The sequence below is a fragment of the Carettochelys insculpta genome, chromosome 26, assembly GCF_033958435.1.
Source record: "Carettochelys insculpta isolate YL-2023 chromosome 26, ASM3395843v1, whole genome shotgun sequence".
In the NCBI taxonomy this organism is placed as follows: domain Eukaryota; kingdom Metazoa; phylum Chordata; order Testudines; family Carettochelyidae; genus Carettochelys; species Carettochelys insculpta.
In genome coordinates, this window is record NC_134162.1 from 1490972 (window position 1) to 1512440 (window position 21469).

The 21469-nt window shown below is 48.6% G+C and overlaps 1 protein-coding gene across 3 annotated transcripts in view; it reads right to left on the reverse strand.

Moving 5' to 3' along the window:
- PPP1R12B (protein phosphatase 1 regulatory subunit 12B) overlaps window positions 1-21469 on the reverse strand; it is a 188092-nt gene that overhangs the window by 106551 nt on the left and 60072 nt on the right. For all 3 annotated transcript variants that reach the window (XM_074977280.1, XM_074977284.1, XM_074977281.1), the window contains exons 10-12: window positions 15764-15961; window positions 14589-14671; window positions 12750-12875 (exon numbers count right to left, since the gene is read on the reverse strand). In XM_074977280.1, the coding sequence (XP_074833381.1) occupies window positions 12750-12875; window positions 14589-14671; window positions 15764-15961 (407 nt within the window). The remainder of the gene's footprint in view (window positions 1-12749; window positions 12876-14588; window positions 14672-15763; window positions 15962-21469) is intronic.

Here is a 21469-nt window from a genome sequence, read left to right on the forward strand (position 1 = left end):
TAAATCACTGAACCCAAGGAATGTATAGATACACATAGGCAGAGGTCGCCTGACATTGCCTGTTAGAAGAGACAGCTACTTGCATAACTGGTGTTCTTTGAGATGTGTTATGTCCATTCCAATGTCAGTACACATGCACGCACATACCCAGTTGGTGGAAAATTTTTCCCCTAGCCAGTAGCCGTCAGGTCAGAACGACACTCCCTGGAGTGGTGCATTTATGATGCCCAACATGGGTACTGCCTGACCTGCTCCATTCTTTATTGCTGGCTACTCCAAACAGCAGGGAAAGGCAGGAGAGTTTTGGAATGGACAGGACCACCACATTTCACAGGATGACTGTTACAGAAGTAACTCTCTCTTCAACTGTTCGTTTGCGTGCATTCCAATGTAGAGTGAATATTAGCTACATTCCAACCTCAGACCTGGAAGGGACCTCCAGAAGTCATTGAGTCCAGTTCCCTGCATTCACAGCAGGATCTATCACTATCCCTGATGGTTTTTCTTTTTAACTTGCCCCAGTCCCTTGAAAGGCCCCTCAAGGATGGGCCTCACAACCCTGGGTTTACAAGGCCCGTACTCTAACTACTGAACTATAGAGTAAAACCCTAAAACAACTGAAGCACAGCTCTGCTGACTGCAGCATCCTCCCTAGCACACCATGTAATCGCATAGTGGGCTGAGAACGTTATGTTTAGAGGACCTACAGATCTCCTGAATAGGGATGCGGACTAGGAATGCCACTGAGGAGACCAGTGCCCTTGTAGAGTGAGCTCTGATCGGAGGTGGGTGAACCTCTCCTAACCTAAAGCACTCCCTACTACAAGCCACTATCCAGGATGAAATCCTCTGTGACAAAACCAGGAGGCCTTTCATCCTGTCCACCACTGTCAAAAAGCTGCTGTGACTTCCTATCCAGGTAAAAGGCCAAAGTTCTAGGAATGTCCAAAGTGTGTAAACTCTGCTCTCTCAGGGTAGCATGTGGTTTAGGATAGAAAACAGGTAACGAGATATCCTAATTGATGAGGAAAGGGGAGACCACCTTCAGCAGGAAGGCCAGATGGGGCCTCAATATAACCTTGTCCTTGGGGAACACCGTATTGGGTGGATCCACTGTGAGGGGGTTTTATCTCAGACACCCTTCTGGCTGATGTGATGGCCACCATAAATGCTGTTTTATAACTTAAAAACAGTAGGGTTCATTAAGCAAAGGGTTCAAGTGGGGAGCCCATAAGCTTGGAAAGGACCAAACTGAGGTCCCACAAGGGTAAGGGTTCCAGTACAGATGGTCTAACCCTCTCCAAATCTTTCATAACCCTCTTGACCAGAGGGTCTGAGAAGACCTGCAAGAGACCTAGACCAGGGTGAAAAGTGGAAATAGCCACTAGGTGCACCTTCATGGAAGCCAATGACAGCGCAGAGGGTTTTCCACTCTTCAGAAGGACTTCCTTCACTAGCTCTGAGCAGAAAGTTCCATGGCATTCAGCCAGGAAGCTTCCATGCTGTGAGGTGCAGGGAACAAAGGCTGGGATGCTGAAGCAGACTGTCCTCCGTCAGTAGGTCTGGGTGTAATGGGAGGGTTAATGGACTGCACACAGCTAGATCCAACAGAGCCATGTACCAGCATTGCCTGGCCCATGTTAGCATTATAAGGATCATGGAGGCCTGGTCCACAGGAATTCTGAGGACCACCATGTGGATGAGGGAAACCAAAGGGAATATGGACAGGAGGGGACCTTTCCAGGACATGAACATGTGTGCTAAGCACCCCGGACTCTGGGTCAGATATAAACAAGCTGTGAGGCACTCGGAGATGAGGCATGCGGCAAACAGGTCCAGCCAGGGACGGCCGCAGACTCGGGAAATTGATTCTAGCATGTCTGGATGGAAAGACCACTCGTGGTCCATGCAGGACTTGCTGTATGATACTGTGAACCCCAGGTAAGAAATTAGCTGGCAGGAGAATGTTGTGATGAACACAGAACTTCCAGAGCCTGAGGGCCTCGTGATACAGAGGAGAGGAGCATACACTCCCACCTGTTGATAATACATTGCAGTCTACGATCACTGATACACAATACCCTACTAGGTGTTCCCAGAATACCTCACATGCCAGGCTGATCACCTGGAGTTCTCTTACACTGATGAGAAGTTTGAAGTCTGGTTCCCTCCAGGAAATCTGGTTCCAGTGTTCCCCCAGTTGCACTCCCCTGCCCAGATCTGAGGCATTGGTTACTAGGGACAGAGTTGATAGGGGAAACCCAAAGGGCACCCCCGCACACACCATCGGCGTGTCCAGCCACCAATGCAGGGTTGTCAACTTGTGTTGAGGCAATGTCATTAATTTGTCTATGCTGTGCCTCACAGGGCGATACACGTAAGAGCCACAACTGGAGAGGACGCAACCAGAGTCTGGTGTGTTACAACATGAACGTACACACCACCCTGTGTCCCAAGAGACTCATGCGACAGCTGACCGTTTAGGTGGGAAAACTTGGTCAAGTTGTTTATGATGGTGGTCATGGCCTGAAACTTGCTCTCTGGCAACAAGGTGCTGGCAGGCACAGAGTCCAGGAGAGCTCCCACGAACTCCATCCTCTTAGTAGGGACGTGCATTGACTTTGCCTCATATACCAAGAGGCCAAGACTGTTGGAGATCTGTCAAATGAACTGGAGATGTTATTGGGCCTGGGCCTGTGAGTTCCCTTTGACTAAGCAGTCATGCAGGTGTGGGAACAACTGGACTCCGTGCCTTCAGAGGAAGGCCGCGACCACCGCCATGCACTTGGTGAACACTCTTGGAGCTGCTAACAGGCTGAAGGATTGTGAACTGATAGTGTCTCCTGTTCACCACAAACCTGACTAACCTCTGTGGGGAGGGTCCATGGCAATGTGAAAATAAGCATCCTGTAAGTCAACAGCAGCAAACCAGTCCCCTGGTTCCAGCAACAGGATAATAAGCCCCAGTGAGATCATGTGACACGACTTCTTTTCCAAGCTTGTTTAGGGACTTGCAAGTCCATGAGGGGCCCCATGGACAAAGAGGGGCTGTCATGAATGAGTGCAGGGAAGGGGTTAGGTTCTCCTGATGTAACTTGAGTAGAGGTGAGCCAGTGGGAGCGAAGTAACTGTTTAAACTGAGAACAATTGCAGCTTTCGGGAGCCTTTTTGTCTGTAAGAATAGAGAAAAAGTTAGGGGGAGAAGATGTCTCCCAGGCAATTCGGAATGAAACAAATAGCCTGATCATCACAAAACCATCCCTCAAGGTGTAAGTAAAAGGGAAATGTATTGACAGACACGATCAGGTTATGGTTATTTTGAATTCAGTTGGACTGGCTGCTCTGTTTTTCTCTTGAGTTGTTGTTTGACTTGATTTTTAAGCTGAATCCCAGGGAAATATTTTCTCTGTGTACAACCCATGATTTACTTTTCTCTTGCTTTGTGAATAAATCACTGTTTTTAAGCAACTGATCAGATCCTGAGGCATAAGGGTTTGTGTACATGTATGCCTTAGGCTGAATGGTCAGCCACTAAATTACAATTCTTGCGGCAGCTACCTTAGAGGGTCCAGGGGATCCATGATCTTGGGACATTTTCAAGTAAAGCCTGTGTATAGGCAAACTGTTTTGAAATGTTTTGCAGGACTCCACTTTCTGCACTCTGTGCTGCACTCTGTGCTGGAGCCGCGGAGGATCCCTGATGCGGGCCATCAAAGGTGATGCCCTGGACGGTTGTCTGCGGCTCAGGGGGCACCACAGAGATCTACAACCAGCAACTGTGGTGTGTGACCAGCCCTGTGGCCATGGTGCAGGCTGCCACATCTGCTGCATCAAGGGCAGCCTGCAGCACTGCCCCGGAAATGTCTTTACCCTCCTCCAAAAGCACCCTAAACTCAGGCTTCAAATCCCCAGGGAGCAGATCGGAAAACATGTCCATGGAGGCCCAACTATCATAAGTGTAGTGAGATGATAGCGCCTGTTGATTCACTGTGAGAAGCTGCAGTGCCGCTACCTTCCGCCTCGCAAAAGGCATAGGCCTTCCTGCCCAGAAGGTCCATTTTCTTAGCATCCCTATTCTTAGGGGGTCATGCCCAGGTGCCCTGCCTCTCCTGCTGGTTTACCACCTGGACAACTAATGATCCCTGAGGAGGGTGGGAGAAAAGGTACTTGTTCCCCTCGTGGGGCACAAAATACTGGTGCTCAGACCTCCTATGTCGAAGGGATAGAGGCTGGGGTCAGCCAAAGGGACTTGCAGATCTTGGCCACCGTCTTGTTTATGGGGAGGGCCACCCTATCTGGAGCATCCAACTGTAGGATATCAACGGTAGGGTCAGTGTCCTCAGACACCCTCTCAGCCTGTACCCCAAGCTCTGGGCTAGACATCAAGGGAGGTCCTAGTGTGCCCCTGAATCCATTGAAAGCATAGAAGGGAGTGTGCCTCCCCAGACATCATCGGGGGGTAGGAAGAGCAGTACCTCTTCGGGCCCTTCTGCCCCCTGACCGCTGCCTGTTACAGGGCTTGGGAGGTTGAGGATGAAGGGTCCACCAGGGGCTGGTCACCCAGCCCTTGGTCCCTGAGGGATGTGGTGAGAGCTGGCCTGAGGGGAACAAATGCCCTGATATAGGCCAACAGGTCAGTGGTGTCGCCGATGGAGGTGCGGTGGACCCAGATAAATCTGACCCCAATTTAGAGAGGCCCATGCCCTAGCTTTGGTGGTAGGCCGAAGGGGTCCAGAACAGCCACTGAGGGGGGCCTGGGGCCTGCTGGGGGCCAAGACTGCTGCAGCCCTGGCACGGGGGCAGGTTGAGACCAGCAGTGCTGGCACTAGGTTGAGGGGCTCTGGTGTCACAACCTGAACTGTGACCTGAACCTCCCAGATGACCACATGGACTCTGCCTGGGAGTCAGTGGACCACAGGGGGGTAAAGGTGGATGCTGCTGATGTCATTCACGGGGCATGTTGAACGATCAACTCCAATTTTCCCCTGGACTGGCAAGCTCCAGGCAGTGCTGGAGGTTGCATAAGCTCGGGGCTGTGTAGGTTCTTCTTCCTGGTGCCGGAACCGGTACCCGCGTGTGGGCTGAAGTAGAGGTTGTTGGTGCCAGCTCTACAGGCAGTGCTGTGCACAAGTCCAGAGTATTACCCAAAGGTAGCATGGTGGAGCAGTACTTTTTAGATCCCAGTGCCTTCGGAGCTGCACAGTGCCATCCATGGTTGCAGTCTTTCCCAGTCAGGTCAGTGCCAGAGGGGAGAGGGGGATGACTCCATGAGGACCCTACCTGCCTTAAAAGACTCAGGCATCGAGGGATTTGAGCTGGGAGGTACCCTGCAGGGCTGGAGTCCTGGCATGGACTGTGCCGTTTGCCTGACTGCACCAGTCCAGGCTTGGCACCGTGAGTTGAGCGCGCATGAAGGTCATGTGCCTTTGGGGTGATCTGCCCCCACTAGACCACCTCTTCTTCTGCAGCACTGGAGACAGGAAACCATGCCGGGAAGGCCCATGAATGTCCAGAGATCTCCCACACAGAGGCCGGTGCGCTCTGTGCTGGGTCTGACCTCAGTGCTCGGCATAGAGCCACCTCCTCCATTAGGATGATTTTGATGTGTGCCTCCCTTTCCCATTTGATCCGAGGTTTGAACGTCTTGCAAATCTTGCAGGCTTCGGACAGATAAGCCTCACCCAGGCATGCAGAGTGCAGGTCGCTACAGGGCATAGGCTTCTGGCAACTCAGACAGGGTTTGAAGCCCTGGAGGCCAGGTATCTGCATCCATAGCTCAAGGGCCACAAAAAGTCCTTAATTAACAAACTAACAGCTATTTAACAGCAACTACTCAACAACTCACAACTACAACTGACAACTGCTAAAGCGCACTTGCTACTGTCATGGGTGGTCAAGACAACACCACTAGTTGCCCCCTCCAGTCTGAAAACTTACCTTTTATCATCATCCTTTGTCTCCTGTCTTTTAAACAATTGATAAGAGGGGAGTACCAGGAAGTCAAGCTTTTAGTAACAAATTTTTACCATATGTCAAAGTCAATCAGGTTCCCTTCCTCATGCTACAAGCTGGTATATGAAACTGGAGTCTTTTACGACCTATGTGTCTTTAACACTTCCTACAAGATCTATAATTAGTTAGCATTTGCTTCTTTGCACATTACAGTGGAAGGATGTTTCAGACTACTGAACAATTGGGTCACAAGTTTACGCTGAGTGCACTAGTTATTGCTTTGGTTTTTGAAATGACAACACTGCACACTATTCTTTTGTGAAAGTATTCTCCCTCACGCCAATGCTTAAATGAGGTCTTTCATAGGAAAAACTTGACGGTGTGCAAGTCCAAAAAAGTCAGTGCCAGCCAAAGCTTCAACTAATACCACAATTTAATTGTGGCGGCACAGGGCAGATTGGGTATATTTAGGATTAGCTGAGGCACCCAGCAAGCAATCCCAGTAGAGCTGAGGTTGTTCAATAATGTTACGGACCTGGGCCATTTCAGCTAAGGTGACAGCATCTGTGTTATGTCTAAAATAATCTGGCTGCAGAGGTAAAAGTCTTCACATGCATCACTTGACATTGAGACAGGCGGCAGGTGATTGCAAGTCCATGCCTTTGGGGCATGATCAGATCCCAGGACAGATGTAAAGTCATTGGAATGGACCAGTGACTGCCGCATAAGAAACGTCTCCTGCTTTGAAAATATCCAGCTGTTCCCATTTTGTATGAGTAACTCCATTTGCTCAGCAGCTAGATAACCCTATCTTATGAAAAGCCTGAGCTTTGACATCATCCCCCTAAACACGAGAACGCAAATAATTTGGTAACAGTCACAAGAATCTCCCTCAGCCCACAAGTTCAGCATTACTCCATATTAAGAACAAATTACACACTTTGAGGGAGTATCACACAGCAAAAGAGTCATCTAAAAATCATTAGTGCTAGGGAAGAGGAAGTTACTCACCTTGTGGAGTAATGATGGTTCTTCAGGATGTGTGCCCCATGGGTGCTTCACGCTGGGTGTTGGTGTGTCCTCGCGCCAGCACTCGGCGATTCTTCTATAGCCATGGTTTTCCATGCCATGCGTGCACAGCGCCTCCTAGTGCTCTCAGGCATGCGTGCAGCACAGTCTCCTCTGTTCCTTCTCCACCTGGCAATCAGAGCCGGGTGCTCCAAAGCAGGGGAAGGAGGGAGGGAAGTGGAGCACCCACAGGGGACACATCTCAAAGAACCATCATTACTGCACAAGGTAGTACATTCTCCCTCTTCGAGCAGTGTCCTCATAGGTGCTCTGTTCTGGGGACTATAAAGCAGTAGTTGCATTTAGTAGGTGGGTTTGGAGCTCAGTAACTAATAGGTAGATAATACCACTTGGATGGAGGAAGCAACGGAAGACGAGAGCATGGTGTCACGAAAACATATTCCTGGAAGACTATGTGGCCGCCTTGCAGACGTCCTTAAGGGGTGCGTTCTTCAGAAAGGCAGTAGTAGAGGACACAGCTCAGGTTGAATAGGCAGTGACAGCTCCCAGCAGGCTCCCTATGGTGAATCACATAAGTGTGAACGCAGGTAGAGATCCACTTGGAAAGCCATTGAGATGAAACAGACAGGCCCGCAGACCGCTCTGCGAAGGGCAGGAAAAGTCTCGGAGATACACGCCAAGGCCTCATGCAGTCAACACAGAAGGCCAATGCCCAATGGACATCCAGAGCGTGCCATGCCACATGTGAAGGATTGGAGTATGAATCTGGGGGAAAATGCTGGTAAGTGGGTAAGTTTGTTGATGTGGAACAGAGAGGGAACCTTAGGGAGAAACTTTAGGATGAGGGCAAAGGGTGACTATCTTTGGTAAAATGGTATATGGAGGCTTGGCCATGAGGGCAGCAATCTCCTCAACTCTCCTGGCCACTGCTATGACCACTAAAAATGAGACATTCATCGACTGATGAAGACAGGACCACAATCACCAGGGGGTTCAAAGGGCAGTTTCATGAGGCAACTGAGTACATGGTTAAGGTCCCAAATAGGGACCGGGGAGCGTCTGGTTAGGAAGGTGTTTTGCAGACCTGTCAGAAAATGTTTGTTGACGGGATGGACGAAGAATGAAACCCCATCATCTGCCTGGTGGAATACTGCAGCATGTCCCTGGACAGTACTGAGGCTTAGGCCTGACTCATGCAAATGTAGCAAGTAGTCAAGGAGGACAGGAAGGGGAACAGTACAAAGAGGCATAGGACGAGAGAACGGCTTCCACTTATAGAATTAAGACTTGCAACCTGTCTGCTGTTAATGAGAATCCTCTTCACCCCCTCAGAGAATGTGATTTTGACATTTTGGAACCATGAAGGAGCCGAACGTGGAGACGCAACTTGAGACTTGTTTCATTGACAGGGCTTGAAACGTTGCTGCTGGTGATGCTGATGGACATGCTCCCATGGCCTATGGCTCTGTCCAAGGCCGGGATAATTGTCATGAGAGTTACCCTTTTGAAACATTGGTAGTGGGCGTATTTTTTGAGCCTCCTGAGGTTGAGTCTCCACCCCACATTCTTTTTCTGAATTAGGAAATATGTGCAGTAAAACTCCACCCCCAAAACTCCGTGAGAACCGGTTTGGCAGCTCCCAGACTGAGGAGGTGCTGAACCTTTTGTTCAAGGAGGTGCTTGTGCGAGATGTCCTTCAAGAGGGGTGGGGTAGAGGTAAGCAGGATAGAATATTCTAGGCTGCTAGTTCCAGGACTCCCTTGTCCGAGGTAATGGCAGCCCAGCAGTGGAAAAAAGGAGTAGAGGCAGTGATGAAATGGGTAACTCAAAGTGTGCGCTGGTTGGACCACAAAGACCTCTCAGACTTTTGACCACAACCTCAAACCTGTTGTTTGGGTGGTTGAAGATGGGATGCTGAGGACGGCTGCTGGTGCTGTCTATTGGGTTGTCACTGTCAGGACCTGTTTCATTGGCAGGTTTGAAACGCTGCCGCTGGTGATGCTGATGGAAATGCTCCCATGGCCTCTGGTAGGGAGATTAGTGAGCCCGCTTGTCTGGAGGAGCGTACATAGCGTTATGCAAGAATCCTTCATAAAATGAAGGACCTCATCGGTCTTTTCAACAACAGGTATAGCCTACCAAAAGGGAGGTGGCTCCACCTTTTGCAGTAGGTCCCTGGGGACACCCCAAGAGCTAAAGCCAAGACATGCGCCTCATGACTACCATGGATGCCATGACCAGAGCTGCTGTGTTTGTGATGTCCATCACGGACTGCAGGGCCACGCAGTCAATATGCCCCTCGCTGATGATGCTAATGAGGGCCAAGCATTGTTGCTCTGGCAAGGCTGGGACCAACTCATGGAGTTCTGAGTAGATCAAGTGGTCGTAATCTGTTAGGATGACCATGTAGTTGGCTGCCCGCAGCAGTAGCTTGCCAGATGAATAAACTTTGTCTGATAATATCCCATTTTTTGCTTGATTTCGCCTATGGGTACGGAACAAAAATTTCATTTTGTTGTGGACGGTATCCACCACTAGCAAACCTGGCTGTGGATGAGTGAATAGAAAATCTGTGTCCTTGGAGGCCACAAAGTCTCTCTCTTTTCAGGCGTCTTATTCATTGGGGGAGGGGAATGGAAGCTGGCATTTGCCAAATAATGTTGGTGGAGTCCATGATGGCCTCATCCATTGGCATCGCCACTCTAGAGGAAGAAGGGGGCTGCAGGTTGCAAAGAGTCTATTGTTTGAATGGCATCTCCTGCAGGTCCTTCTCCTGTATCTGAGCCAGTTGTTGGAAGCAGTCTTGGAAGGCTTTGGCATCATCTGTGGGGTGGAGGTGACAACGAGAGCACGATCTCATCTGACAAGGATGAGGGAGAGGAGGTTCCTGTCCACCCTCCAATAAGGAGTCCTCAGTGCTGGATTGTTGGGATGGCAGATACAGTGATGACGTTGAAGGATGTGGCTGGGGTAGGGGCACAATTCCCAGTTGCCCTGGATGGTGTTCACAGAATGTGAGAGCAGGGTGACTGCAACTGCCACAATGACCATTGCCCTGCCGAGCCGTGATGATGAGAATAATGGTGTGCAAGCCATGGTGGGGCAGTTGCGGGTACACCACGGGGGGTGTTACGGCTTGCCAAGTACAGTGCATGGGATGGAGTGTTGGGAGGAAAACACTCCAATAGTCGGAACCACCCACTCCTGGGGTAAGAGGTCTAGCTCCTAACCCACACGAAAATCACAATAGTTGGGACAGGCATGTGGACGCTGGAGGTACCGGAGAGGCCCAGTGTGGAGAGCTGAGAAGTGCTGGACCCTGTGCCAGATACGCTTCTGGTGGTGAGTCGTGTCGCGACTTCGCCACTGTGCCACATTCTGGTGCCAGAGATTCTGGTGGGGTGGTGTCTCAGTGCCACTTTGATGCCACTTCCAATGCTGCACAGGAGCAGGGTGCTCTCTTGGCCCTGGCCTTACATGGTGCCAGGCCCTGTTGCTGGTATGAGTGGTGCACCGACTTAGAAGAACGCCACATATGTTCCAGGCCTCGCACAGAGGGTGGGGTCTTGGTGTTCCAAGACCTCTTGTGCCCCAGGGTGGAGGCAGCCAAAGCCGGTGGTGCTGACTGCATCGGAGGTGCCGAGTGCTTGCGTTTCAGTTCCAAAAGTGCTCTCTTCAGTGGTGGCAGCAGAGACAGTGCCGGGGAGGCAGCAGAAGATTTTGCCGTTGGCACGACCTGTGAACATGGAGTCAGAGCCCAGGGACGTGCTGGAGGTGGGTTTGCCACCACAGGATGGTGCCAACTAAGGCAGAAGGATGTTTAGAGTCTGTACCTTTGGTCTCCCATGCCAAGTCATTAGCGGGCAAGTCGCTCAGGGCCACTGGTTGGAGGTACTTTTCAGAAAGGTACACCTTGAGCCTGTTGGCTCAGTACTTTGTAGCCTTTATCATAGAATCACAGGGCCGGAAGGGACCTCAAGAGGTCATCTAGTCCAGCCCCCTGCTTCAAGCAGGATCAACCCCCACTAAGACATCCCAGCCAGGACCTTGTCAAGCTGGGACTTAAAAACCTTGAAGGATGGAGAATCCACCACCTCTCTTGGCAACGCATTCCAGCACTTCGCCTCCCTCCTGGTGAAGTGTTTTTTCCTAATATCCAACCTACACCTCCCCCCCCATTTAACTTCAGACCACAGCTCCTTGTTTGGCCATCTGACACCACTGAACAGTTTCATACCATCCTCTTTGGCGCTCCCCTTCAGGAAGTTGAAGGCTGCCTTTGCCGTAAGGCTGGAACAGTGGGTGCAGGACTGAGTGTGGCAGCTCTCACCAAGGCATTTAATGCAGTAAGCATGGCCATTGGAGACGGTCATGGCTTCCCTATACGTTGCACACCACTTAAAGCTCAGGGAAACCAGCATGGTAGTATTGTAGCAACAATTCTAACGTTAATAATTCAAAAAAATTAATATCAGAACTGTAGGAGGCAGAATAACTTGGATACGAAGGCTACAGTAGCTAACTATATACCTTTTGCTGTTTTTCAGAGAGAGGATGAAGCTCCATCTACAGTCAAGGATGGTAGAGAAGGAACTGAGGAGTCACGCACCACACACATGCCAAGGAGGCACTACTGCGCACGGGCAGCTCAGAAAACCACGGCTATAGAAGAATCTCCGAGTGCCAGTGTGAGGACGCATTGACACCCAGAGCGGAGCACCCACAGGGACGCTACTTGAAGTAGTAGTAAAGTTTATGATCCGTGATGCTTTTACAGACTGATGTTTTAACCAACACACTTGTGAGCAGGCCTAGCATTTCACAAGGTAAGATCAGTGGTGATACAGTCTCCTTTGGTTCGCTGTCCTCTTTTACTAGGTGCAAATTTTCCTCCTTTTCCATTTGGCCCAAGAGAACTCTGGAATGTAACATCTGTCACAACAGCAGGCCATTGGTTCATTTAGTCCAAGAGCGGCCAATGCCAGCTATGTCACAGAAAAAGTGAACCTTGCCCTTCCAAAATCATAATGTACAGGGCCAACCGGGGAAAGCAGCACACAAAGCAACTCTTTCCTGACTGTCTCCCCCAGCAAGCAGTAGCTGCATATGAAGAGTGGCACATGCACCGGTAGGAAAGCTTCTTTCCTACTGCCTGGAGAAATGGACTATGGCTAGTGGGTTTTGGATACCAGTTCTATCCCTCACAAGTATGGCTGTTAATACTCATGAACTCTTGGGCACTAATATTCTTCTCCAGCTGCTGGCCTTGAACTTATGAGAAGATGCACAGACAAGCAGCGAGAGAACAGGAATGCTCCAAGTTATTTATGGATAGTTCTCCGAAGTTGCGCAGTTACATGCAACACCATGAGAAATGTGCTCCTAGCACTTGTGTAGTACCCAGGCGACTGCATTTTACAATTCTGTTACTGCACCCTCATCTTACCAAGAATTTTGTTTTTAGTGGTCGAGCACAATTAGACCAATACAATTTGTGGGGGAAAGTTTACAACGGAGGCAATATTTAAAGCTTAGCCCAACATTTTTACAACCAATGAGAATGCAAGCCTCAGAAGACAGTTTATAATGAAAAAGCTAAGCAGACCTTGCTTTCCTACATCCAACAGCAAACATCTATGAGGCCCCAAAGGTCAGCCACACAAAGTGCAGACATTAGAAGAAAAGTAATCATGCAGACCCCTGGATGAACTGTGAAGAACTAAGCTGCTTACTGAGCAGAACTGAGTTAAACATGTTACAGATTGTACCTTTTCAGGTAGGTGGATACATAGGTGGAAGGTACACCAGGCTGGGGGGCTTCGTTTCCCTTTGGTTCATCTCTCCACGGCTGTCGAGTGTAGGAGCCGCTCCTCACCAGGTTAACAGCAGATTCTCTGTTGAAGCAGGAGAAAGCATTACAGCAGTTTAGAAAGACTCTGGAGCCAAGTAATCTCACTTTAATCATACTGCAGAGCATGAAAATAAAAACACAGTAGTCTCAACAAAGTGGCAAGATCCTAGAGCCCTGGCCATTTAGGCAATACCAGCCCTTTCTCCAGCCACAGTCCTGACTCACAGGGACATTTTTCTTATTCCCCTTAAAAATTAGCTCTGGTAGTTGCCAAGTATTTATTAACTGTCACAAGAGTGCATGGTGTTTTGCACACACCACATCAACACCAGGGCTCTAACCACAAGAACTAAATCCAAACTCAGTCTGTTTCTAGAAAATCACCTCGTGCACTAGATAATGCCATTACCTAGAGAGATCTTGGCTCTCTGCTCAGTTTTACTTTCGGAAACATGAAGGACTGGTCACTGTCAGAGACAGGCCACCAGGTCATGAACCATTTAGTAGCAACTAGACGTATGTGCTATGTTTCAGAAACACAGAATTAATGCCCCCAAGAGTATCAGTGTGTGAAGCAGCAGGGAAATGAGAATTCAGAACCTGAGCTCGTGTTCGTCCATCTCATACTGGAAGCATCTTCTCATTCTCTGGTAATCCTCTCTTGCCAGCTATAGGAATCAGAACCCATTTGTAGCATGAGCTAAAATGCTACAAATCTCCCAATTAGTTTTCAGTTTTGATTTCAAGCTATTCACACTGTTTTACTCTGAGTCTGTAGTGGATTCCATGAAGCACTGCTCTGGCCTGTGTTAAAGAACAGCACTGGAAAAAACTGTGTCACACTGGGATGACCATCTGTTAATGCAGCATGAGCTTTCTCCTTCTTACTCATAGCAGCAACCAGCTGGGCGTGCTCAAAAAACACTCAGCTTTATCTGTCTCGTAATTTCAAAACACAAAATGTCTACTAAGATCCAAATTATGGTGGCAATTGGAGACAGAAGCTAGCAAATGGCAAGCAGATGCAACAAGAACAGGACAGAATCTTTAAAGGCTGTAAAATTGTTACCCAGAGCCCATTTGGTGCAAATGCTTCACAACAATTATAGTTCCTGCTGGCTCTTGAAATCCAGCCAACTTCACATCTTATTCCCTTTAGATGACTTTGCAAAGAACACCCTGGAGGCAGCATTTCCCCCAAACAATCCAATGCAACAGATAACTGCTTCCATTTTTACAGTGCAACAGCAGGTAGGAGTAATCCCAGAATTGAGGTCCCATCATGTTATAGGCACTGTAAAAGCACACAGCAGAGGCCCAACACCAAAGAGTTCACCGCTTAAACTACACCGAGAAGCAACTGCTGGACAAAAACAAATGGGGTGGCAGAGAGGACATCTGAGCAAGTTACAGTGCAATAAGCAAGTGCCTCTCAAACTCAGACTCCTTTTAGGAGACAAGGCACCTGCATAATACTGCAGTGGATGTGACAGACGTGCATATAAATCATTTTCAGCATTCCCACATTTTCAATTCTGAAAGTGCGCCAATAATCAGTTAAGGGAGCTGAGGGAGGGATCCACTAGACTAACTTTTCATATAACGTAGCCCAAGTTTGAGACATATCGAACACCAGCGTGCTCAGGAGTGATAAGTGAAAAGTATGAAGCATGAGCACAGAGAAAGGAGAAAAGCATTTCCCAAAGACTGAAATCCAGCAGAATTCACATCAGAGGAAAAATCAGCTCAATCCCACCTGTTTTCCTTTTCTTCTATGTCACCCGTACTGCTTAGTCTTCTAGGGGGTATTGAGGGAAAGTAGTTTTTGCTGTCCTTATCCTGAAGAGAAAGAAACAAGTATTTCGAGCTCAGGTGTAGTCCACACGGAAGTTACACTTTCAGTGGCTCTGAATTACAGCCTTTCTAGTCTTGCTACTGGAAGTGAGAGGGAGTTTTTAAATTTTTCCGAAACTGGCAGCTTAAGGCCTTTGCTCCTAATTAAGAATAGGCATGAAAGAGGCAGCCCAGAACCGCTTCAAGAAATACAGACCTGTTTCCTAGAATTACCACACTTCCTTTACAGAAAGTTTGCTTCCCTGGCAACGTACATGGTAAAGGCAGGTGTAATAATTTAGAGTAGCTTCCAGATTAGGATAGTGCATAAATGGGCAGCAGAGCTGGACTGATGGGGTGCACATTAAGGAAGGCTTCCATTCAGAGCAGAAGAATATCGACTGGGAACACAAGTCACTGGCTGATTAGACATTGCCCTCTACCGTATGTGGGATGCCAGATTGTCAGGAGATTGTCAGGCAGGCTCTACCTTAGGTAGGAAGGGGTAAAAGGAATGCTGTGGCTGAGTTACCAACACACAGTAATGTTGTGTGCAGGCCTGCTGACGGGGTGGTGGGCAGTTGCCTCTGGGCCCAGCATTTCAAAGGGACCCAGAGCTCCAGCCACAGCTGCAGCCAGAGTAGCAGCAGCCTGAGCGATGGGCCCCCTTGAAACACTGCAGAGTGCTGTGCCACCTATCTGCTTGCAGCTCTAAAGGCATATGGTGGGGTGGGTTGCGAAGCCTGAGTGTCCTAAGCCCTGCCCCTTCCACTTTTGGTCCCACTCCTTCCCATGGCAGGAAGCTGGGCTCCACTCCCTCCTTATCCCTGGCCTGTACCTTGGTGCTGCTGATTGGGTACTTTTCGAACCAGGAGAGTACAAAGTGTACTAAACAAATGCAAACAAACAGTAAAAAAGCTACAATTAGAATGAGAGAGGTATTAAATTATGACGATTATGATGAATAGAAGATGTTACAGCATACAGTTCCTATAACAAACAGTGTGATGAAGCTCAAAAGGGTGGGGTGGGACCATACAGAAGGGTAAGCACCTCTCAGATGGGATGCACGAACAAGTGTTTTGAGGGAAACCAGACCTTGTCCTTGTTGTCTAATAATGCAGAAATCCGGGGACTTGACGAAGAGCGGTAGATGGAGGAACCCCTTTCTCTCAATGCCTCACGGGAAGCAGATTCACTTAGCATATTGTGGCTGCCAGTTTTCCGCAGACCTAGCCTCCAAGATGAAGGAGATTCATCCTTTTGCTCCTCTGATTTGTTGAGCAAACCGGAGAACTGTGGTGAGAAAAGAATAGCCAGTGGGAGGCAAGAGTATTACTAATTTAACTTCCCAGCATCTTGCTCTGTAAGTTCCATTAACACGAGATTGAACCCAGCCTCCTGCCATAGCTGAAACCTGCATGGACAGTTCTACTAAGAATAAAGAGGGGAATAAAACAATGAGATATGAAAAGTTTTATCAGCATGTGTTTAAATGTGCATAACTCAAGAATGATAGAGGCACAAGTGATTTATGCAGTTCAACGCACAGGAATGCCAGTATTTCATATCAGACACCATGAAACCCCAATGTGTGCGTTCATTTCATTAGAGGTTGCAGCTATATAATCACATACTACTTCTCAAAACATACAACTGTTCCATAATTGTTTCAGTTGAAAACCTGAAGCAGGTTTGTACCAACATATTATTCAACGTATCTCAGAGCTCATGAAAATACTACTACAAGAAGGCTCCTCAGTCTGCCTCAGTCTACTCATTTGCAACCTTATAGGAGAGATGCGTCCCTGAGGAGTATGAACTCTATTAACATCACTACAATACATATTTACAAAGGGGTAGAGTTAGTCAGCTCACGAGAACTTAGTTAAGGCATTTTGAGGTTTAGATACTTAACTCCGCAATCAATGTTCTTTTAACGTGGTTTTGAACAGATTTTGCTCCGAGGAGAAAAAAGTTAGCTGCTACCAGATCACCTTAGCCCATACACTTCATGGAGGCCACCTTACAAGACAGTGAGGTCACTACACCAACACTTCCGGGCAGGAAATCTAGCCTGGTGATAGCAAGACACGGGACGAGCATAAAAACTTGAGGGGCAGAAGTCTGAACTATCATTAATTAAGGGATTTCAGTTAACCTAACGTGTGTACACAAGGCATTTGTCTACAAAACACACACCTAACTCTCCGTTAAGCCACTTCAAAATCAAAAGCCCCAAGCTACTGAGATTTGTCATTTCCATCTTTGCCTAGAAGATGCTCATTGGCTTGAGGTAGCTGCAGTGCTTTGCATGGAAAAAATTAACTGCACTACTCAATTGTTCAGTCTCTTCTACCTCACCACTTGCCCAGTTTAGTAAATTTGTGCCATTGAGAGCCACTATTTTATTTGCTCTGGGCAAGCAGCTAAACTTACTAGCACATGAAAATTCCTGACTAACCATGAAGCCACTTACATCTCTCAGACATATCAGCTCAGTCTCTAAAAAAATATTTGGCACATAAGAACAATCTGCACTTGAGTGTATGAACCTGAAGTATTAAGCACAGGGCCACCAAAAGGAATGCAAGATATGAGAGTGAATCAGTTGCAAATGGAAGTTTTGAGATGTGTGGAATACAGATTGAGACCATACCTATAGTACAGATTGGGACCATACCCATGATCCTTGTGCCTGAGACAAGAGAATCTGCAAGTAGTGTCTACGCCTGCATCTTGGCATTCCCAGGACGTAAGGGGAGGTGTGGACCAACCACTTCACCACTTCCTTCACTACCGGGAATCCAGTCATGATCCAAAGCAGAGGGAAAAGAGTGCAGGCAGTGGAATACAGATTATGGTCTCATCTGGTGTGCACAAAGAAAGGTAACACCCAACCTGCACCTGCTTCAAGCTCATCTACCACAGGATCACAAGGTTGGAAGAGATCTTAGGAAGTCATCAAGTCCAAAGTAGGACCAATCCCAACCAAATCATCCCAGCCAGGGCTTTCAAGCCAGGACTTAAAACCTCTAGGAATGGAGCGTCCACCACCTCTCTAGGTAACACGTTCCAGTGCTTCACCACGCTCCTAGCAAAATAGTTTTTCTGATACCCAACCTAGACCTCTCCCACTGCACGTTGAGACCACTGCTCTTTGTTCTGTCATCCATCACCACTGAAAACAGCCTCTCTCCATCTCTTTGTAACGCCCCCACCCACCCCTTCAGACAACTGAAGGCTGCTATCAAATCCCACCTCACTTTCTTCTGTAGACTAAATGAGCCTAAATCCCTCAACCTCTCCTCATAAGTCCTGTACTTCAGCCCCTTAATCTTTTTTTTGCCTTCTGATGGACTCTCTCCAGTGCATCCACATCCTGTTTGTAATGGGGACGGGGGGCAGAACTGGACACAATATTCCGAGTTTGGCCTCACGAGTGTCAAATAAAGGGGAAATAACCACTTCCCTAAACCTGCTGGCAATGCTCCTGCTAATGCAGCACAGTACACCACTAGCCTTCTTGGCTACAAGGGCACATTTTTGGCCCATATCCAGCTTCCCATCCATTGTAATCCCCAGGTTCTTTTCTGCCAAACTGCTGCTTAGCCAGTTGGCACCCAGCCTGTAACAGTGTTTAGGATTCTTACGTCCAAGTGAAAGCCTGCACTCCTCCTTGTTAAACCCCAGATTTACCATGGCCCAATCCCCCAATTTGTCTAGGTCACGCTGAACCCTCTCTCTACCCTCCAGTATATCTACCTCTCCACCACATCAGGAGATTACTACTTTAGTATTCGTTTAACATCTGTCTAATGAGTAAACAGCCCAAAGACAGCCTGCACAGGGAAGGGAAGCATGGTGAATGGTGTTATGCAAGTAGATATGATGATGTGGCTCTGCTGAGAAAGGCAGACCTTGACTTTGAGGTATATAGGCGATGAGAGTTACGGACTGATTTCAGGACATGAACATAGGGAGGCAGGCCCTGGCTGAAGTCAGGTTGGTTGCTTCTACCAAGTTGAAGGTTTTTCTGGGATTTAAAGTACACTTTTTACAGAGATGCCTAAGGATATCAGAAAGTGGAACAAAGACAACATTGCTGATCATCTCCTGATTCAATCTGCCCACTAAGAGCCACTCATTCAGGTATGGGAAGTTGGTACAGCTCTTTTGGTTCATCTGGGTTACCTCTACTGTGATGACCTTCCTGTAGGCCCCAACTGAGGAACCTTTTGTGGGGCAGATGAAAGCCCACATGAGAGAAAGCATCTTTCATGTTGAGAGCTGCAGGCCACATGCTCTTCTCTAAGGATGGACTTAATGCCAATGCGCACGTACAGAGTTAGGATTTGCAGTTGAAAATATTCAGCAGATACAGGTTGAAAATGGATCTCCCTCCTCCTTTTTTCCTGGAGACAAATACAGGGAGTAGAACCTTCCTCTTTGATGCTGTGGTGGCTCTTGGTCTGTGTCACAAGTGGCCAACTCCCGGCGCACCGTGTGGGTCTGGCCCCCAAGGCTCAGGGCTCCCATCCCCAACACCTGGCCCATTGCAGGGTGGGGTCTTGGAGCTCAGAGCCTCACATACCAAAGTCAAGCAAGCTGGGGCTGGATCCAGCCCACAGGCACTGCCTGGTGGCTCCACAGGCTGTCACCATTCCCGCTCCCCCGTCTGGAAATGGCAGGCAAACAAAGCAGCATGAGGGACGATGCCTGGGAGTGGGTGGGGGAGCTGCACCAGGTAAGCGCCATCGCCCATAGCCTACACCTCAGTCTCCTCCTGCAACCCCTCCCATCCAGGCCACCCACCCCTAATCTGTTCCTGCACCCCTCTCCCACCCAGACCCCACATTCCAAGCCTGCTTCCTGGCAGCCCCCTTCCACACTGAGCCTCTCCATTTGGGCCCCACCTCAGAGCCTGGGGTCCCACAGAAGCTACAAACCTGGGCCCACTGTGTAAGGGGAATCAGAGGGGTGTCTTCTTCCCCCCCCCCGCAGTGAGGGATCAAGTTGAGGTTTTTTTTTTTGGTTGGTTGGGGTTTTTTTTGTGCTTCGCACTTCTATGGCCCTAACTGATTTCTATGTGGTCCACCGACCCCAAAAGATTCCCCTTTTCTGCTCTCTCCTCTCGCTGGAGGCGACAGCCCACTTCCAAACAGAGTATTTCCTTGGCAGAGTGGTCCCTGGGAGGAGAGGAGGCCGCCAGAAGTTGTGGGGGAGTGAAGGGAGCAGTTGGGGAGGACACCAGTAACTATATGTGCTTCTTGTGCACTGTGTGGAAAGTAATCTCTAGTTCGGCAGATTGGGTTGTGTGTTGGTGGATGAAAGATCTGCCCACCCAGGGCACTGCTGGCTCTATTGGCAGCACTGGTGGATTCATACTTCAACCTGTGGGTAGGAAGAGGAGTAAATTCTTCTCCTCTGTTGAAGGGATGCCCCCTCAGAAGGGCCAACCAGAAAGGAGGTGAAAGAGGATGAGGTAAGATGAAAATATCCTACCCAAAAGAGGTAAACAGTTTGTCCATCCAGAATGTACTATATCCCAGTGATTGGGACTGACGGTGCTCAGAGGATTCCTCTGGGAACAAGTCAGAATTGAAGAGCTGTCTACCCTGGGCTACATATGCACTGAAACAAAACTTTGAAATGGCCACACAAATGGCCATTTTGAGGATTACTAAAGAGGCGCTGAAATGCACATTCTGCACCTCATAAAATGCCGCGGCTCTTCAAAATTGCTGCATTTCACTGCCTTGCAGCTCGTCCAGACAGGAAGGACCCCGCCAACTTCGAAGTCCCCTTATTCCTATCAGCAGAGAGGTGTCAGAGTCATGATTGGCTAATAGAACAGAATTATTAGCTATATGTAGTTGGAGCATAGAGGTGAATAAACTCTTCTGTCAAATAGCTCCAGGTGCTTGTGTTCCTTACCAGCAAGGGCATTTTTGTATAGTGAAGATTTTGCCCTGCGATTGGCAGCACCTACCACTAGGAGTTAGGCTGTGGGTTTAGAAATAAAAAGTCCATGCTCCTTGCTGGAGCAAAGTATTTTCTCTCAGCCCATTTGTAGGTAGGTGTGACTGCAGCAGGGTTTTTCCAGACCTCAGCTGCTGCCTCCACTAAAGCCTCATCCAGCAGTAGGGCTACTCTGGTAGTTGTAAGAGGCTGCAGATTTGTGCTTTTTCTCGAGTACTTCTGTTAAAATGATCCTGGTTGATTGCCACCCCCTTAAACAGGTCCAGGAATTGTTCAAGTCATCGGGGAAGGATGTTGTATGGGTGACTGCTTTTCCATGGGAGATGGCAGACTCTGGTGGAGGTGAGCCAGGAGAATCATGATTTGACATCACTGGGCAGGTGGGCATCGTGCATCTCTAATTCTTTCTGCTTCTGAGAAGGAACTGACAAAATAGGTGATGGCTGGTGCTGTGGTGGAGGAGCAGAGGGTGCCTTTGAACGAGCCCTAATAGGGCCAGTGTAGTGGCATGGCAAAGGATAGGACCAAGGTCTGGAGTAGGAAGGCTCCTGTGAATGTGACGGAGATCATAATGATAATGCGCGGCATGGCTTACACCGGGCGAGAACATTGCGAAGACAAAGCGCTTCTCCAGTCGAAATATCTATTTGTTCTCGGAGAACGTGGAGATAAAAGGGCTTCTGGAATGCGACTAGTCCTGGGTAAACGGTCCCTGTGATCTGCCAAGCAGCAGGACCAGAGATGAATAATAGTGCCCTGTAATAATAGAGACAGCCACTGACCGCGTCCCTGTGGCAAGGTAGATAGGGGATGCGATATAAT